The sequence below is a fragment of the Octopus sinensis genome, unplaced genomic scaffold (genome assembly GCF_006345805.1).
Source record: "Octopus sinensis unplaced genomic scaffold, ASM634580v1 Contig14712, whole genome shotgun sequence".
In the NCBI taxonomy this organism is placed as follows: Eukaryota; Metazoa; Mollusca; class Cephalopoda; order Octopoda; family Octopodidae; genus Octopus; species Octopus sinensis.
This window is the reverse complement of record NW_021833318.1, coordinates 22501-25000: the sequence shown is the minus strand read 5'-3', so window position 1 is coordinate 25000 and position 2500 is coordinate 22501. Positions and strand designations below refer to the sequence as shown.

Sequence of the window (2500 nt, the reverse complement as noted above, 5' to 3'; positions counted from 1 at the left end):
ATAATAATAATAATAATAATAATAATAATAATAATAATTATTATTGTTATTAAGGCGGCGAGCTGGCAGAGACGTTAGCACGCCGGGCGATATGCTTAGCGGTATTTCGTCTGCCACTACGTTCTGAGTTGGAAGTTCGTGATGTTGTTATGCCTCGTGTGCCATATAATTGGTTTTGTATTTAGTGTTGTACTAGTGAATGTCAAAAAAAAAGTATGTTTGTTTTAAAACTTGAAATTACATAGAAAGTATAAATAATAATAATAATAATAATAATAATAATAATAATTATCATTATCATTATATTATTATTATTATTATCATCATTATTATTATATTTATTATTATTATTACTGCTTCCTACTTGGTTTTCGGATAAAAATGAAAAGTAAAAAAAATTAAAGGAACAATCACATGAATACAAACTTAAAGAGTGGGTGGTTTTTTAACTTTATTGCATGCGGCGGCCCCATGTGATATGTTGGCGCCAACAGACATGTTTAGGGTAAGGAGAAGAACTAGGCTGAGGGCGGTCGGCATACATACAGCAGTAAATTACGTTGCTGTTGTAGCCGAAATTTCGTTCACCGTAGCACCGAGGCTCCGTCGCATGAGGTGGGGACGTTGTTAACGACGTCGGTCGCCGATAGCCGTGAAACGCCGGATTTCCGTTGTGTTGGTGGTCCGGCGAATAAGGATGGCTGTACGGAGTACCGACATTGTCAGCGGTCCGGTATTTGTACGGGCTCTGGTAGTAGTTGTTGTTGGTGTTTTTGTTGTTATTGTTGTAGTAATAAGGACTGTTGGCAACGTCCCAATCAGAGTCAAGGGGATTGGTGAAACTGAAGTCTTCGCTTGTTCGGTAACTAATCAAGTAACCCGTAGATTTGGGTTGACCACCTTTCGGATCTTTGGTTTTAAAAAGCGTCACCGAGCCCTGCTGGTTGATTGCTCCGTTCTTAACGGGGTTGTGGTACGTGTATTCATAGTTAACGCCGTCCTTCAACTTCCTTTTCCAAAGTCTGATATACGATTTGTCGTCGGCGTTATTCGCTGGTTTGCTTTCCTGGGAACCCGCTGGTAGACGAAGGAGATGAGGAAGGGGAGAACCAGAAGGGATGTTGTCGGCGCCCTCTACACGCTGTTTAAAGAACATACAGAACACTGTTACAATTATAATCGTTGCAGTTGTGGACCTCATGACTTTGAGTTCGATCTGAAATTAGAAAGAAAAAAATGCAATATACACCGAAAGTGACTACTACACATAAGCGCGCGCACAACACACATGTTTACTCTTTTACTCTTTTACTTGTTTCAGTCATGTGACTGTGGCCATGCTGGAGCACCACCTTTAGTCGAGCAAATCGACCCCGGGACTTATTCCTTGTAAGCCTAGTACTTATTCTATGGGTCTCTTTTGCCGAACCGCTAAGTTACATGTACATATAAATTAATATATACTTGTTGCTTGCTGTAGCGTAGCAAGTGTGGCTGTCCACACCTGGCTCCGCTTTTGCGAGAATGGCACTTTTGGATCTACTGTATAAAATTCAGGGTCTGGTGATATGGCAAACTCAGCGACTGTCCCATGAGCTTTACACTTGTCGTCTGTGTTTTCTCTCCAAGGACATTTACAAAGTTTCTGAAATCCTAAGGATAGTGTGGAGTAAAGTAGGGAGTTCAGTCCCCAATGTGTCTGGTTTTCAGGGGCCCTTACACATTACACAACATGTTTGAAACGGAGGAAAGTGTGTTTGATAGCACAAAACCGCAAAAGCTGCCGGAGCAGCACAAGTAGGAGGGGCTGCAAGGCGAATAGTTTGTCGTGGTGGTTTGCCTTTACTCCTTTTATCAGTGTGAAAGGGGGGGGGGCGATGATATTGTTCTTGGTAGCATTAGGATTCTTGGGAAGAACGAAAAGAACCCCACCGCCCTCCCGTCTGACGCTCGAACGCTTTGATCACGCCACCGACTTGGACTGATTCCTTATTTATCGAAATCCGAAAGGATGAAAGTCGATGCTGGCCTCGGCCACATTCGAACTCAGAGTACATATATCACGAGGTAGTTTGTTCGCACTACTCTAACAATTGTAAGAATTTGCTCCACTCTGGCGATTCAGCTTTACACTATTACCATATATAAGAATATGTATGTATGTTTGTGTATATATATATATTATTATATAATATATATATATATACACATATATATATGTATTATATATGTATAGATATATGTGTATATATATATATATATTATATATATATATATATTATATATATATATAATATAGATTATATGTATATATATCTAGATATATATATAATATATAAATGTCATATATATGCATGTATATATGTATATGTATATACATATATATATACATATATATATGTATATCCTTAAATCCTTAAATCCTTAAAAATGTTTTAGCCCGAAGGCCGCGGCCATGCTGGGGCACCACCTCTGATACGTGGCACTTGATCAACAAGGG

The 2500-nt window shown here is 39.1% G+C and overlaps 1 protein-coding gene across 1 annotated transcript in view; it reads right to left on the bottom strand.

The window, feature by feature from the left end:
- Positions 1 to 358: 358 nt before the first annotated feature.
- Positions 359 to 2500, bottom strand: part of LOC118761529 — a 4801-nt gene continuing 2659 nt past the window's right edge. The window contains exon 2 of the mRNA XM_036499536.1: positions 359 to 1216. Within this exon, the coding sequence (XP_036355429.1) occupies positions 452 to 1201 (750 nt within the window). The 5' untranslated portion in view covers positions 1202 to 1216 and the 3' untranslated portion in view covers positions 359 to 451. The remainder of the gene's footprint in view (positions 1217 to 2500) is intronic.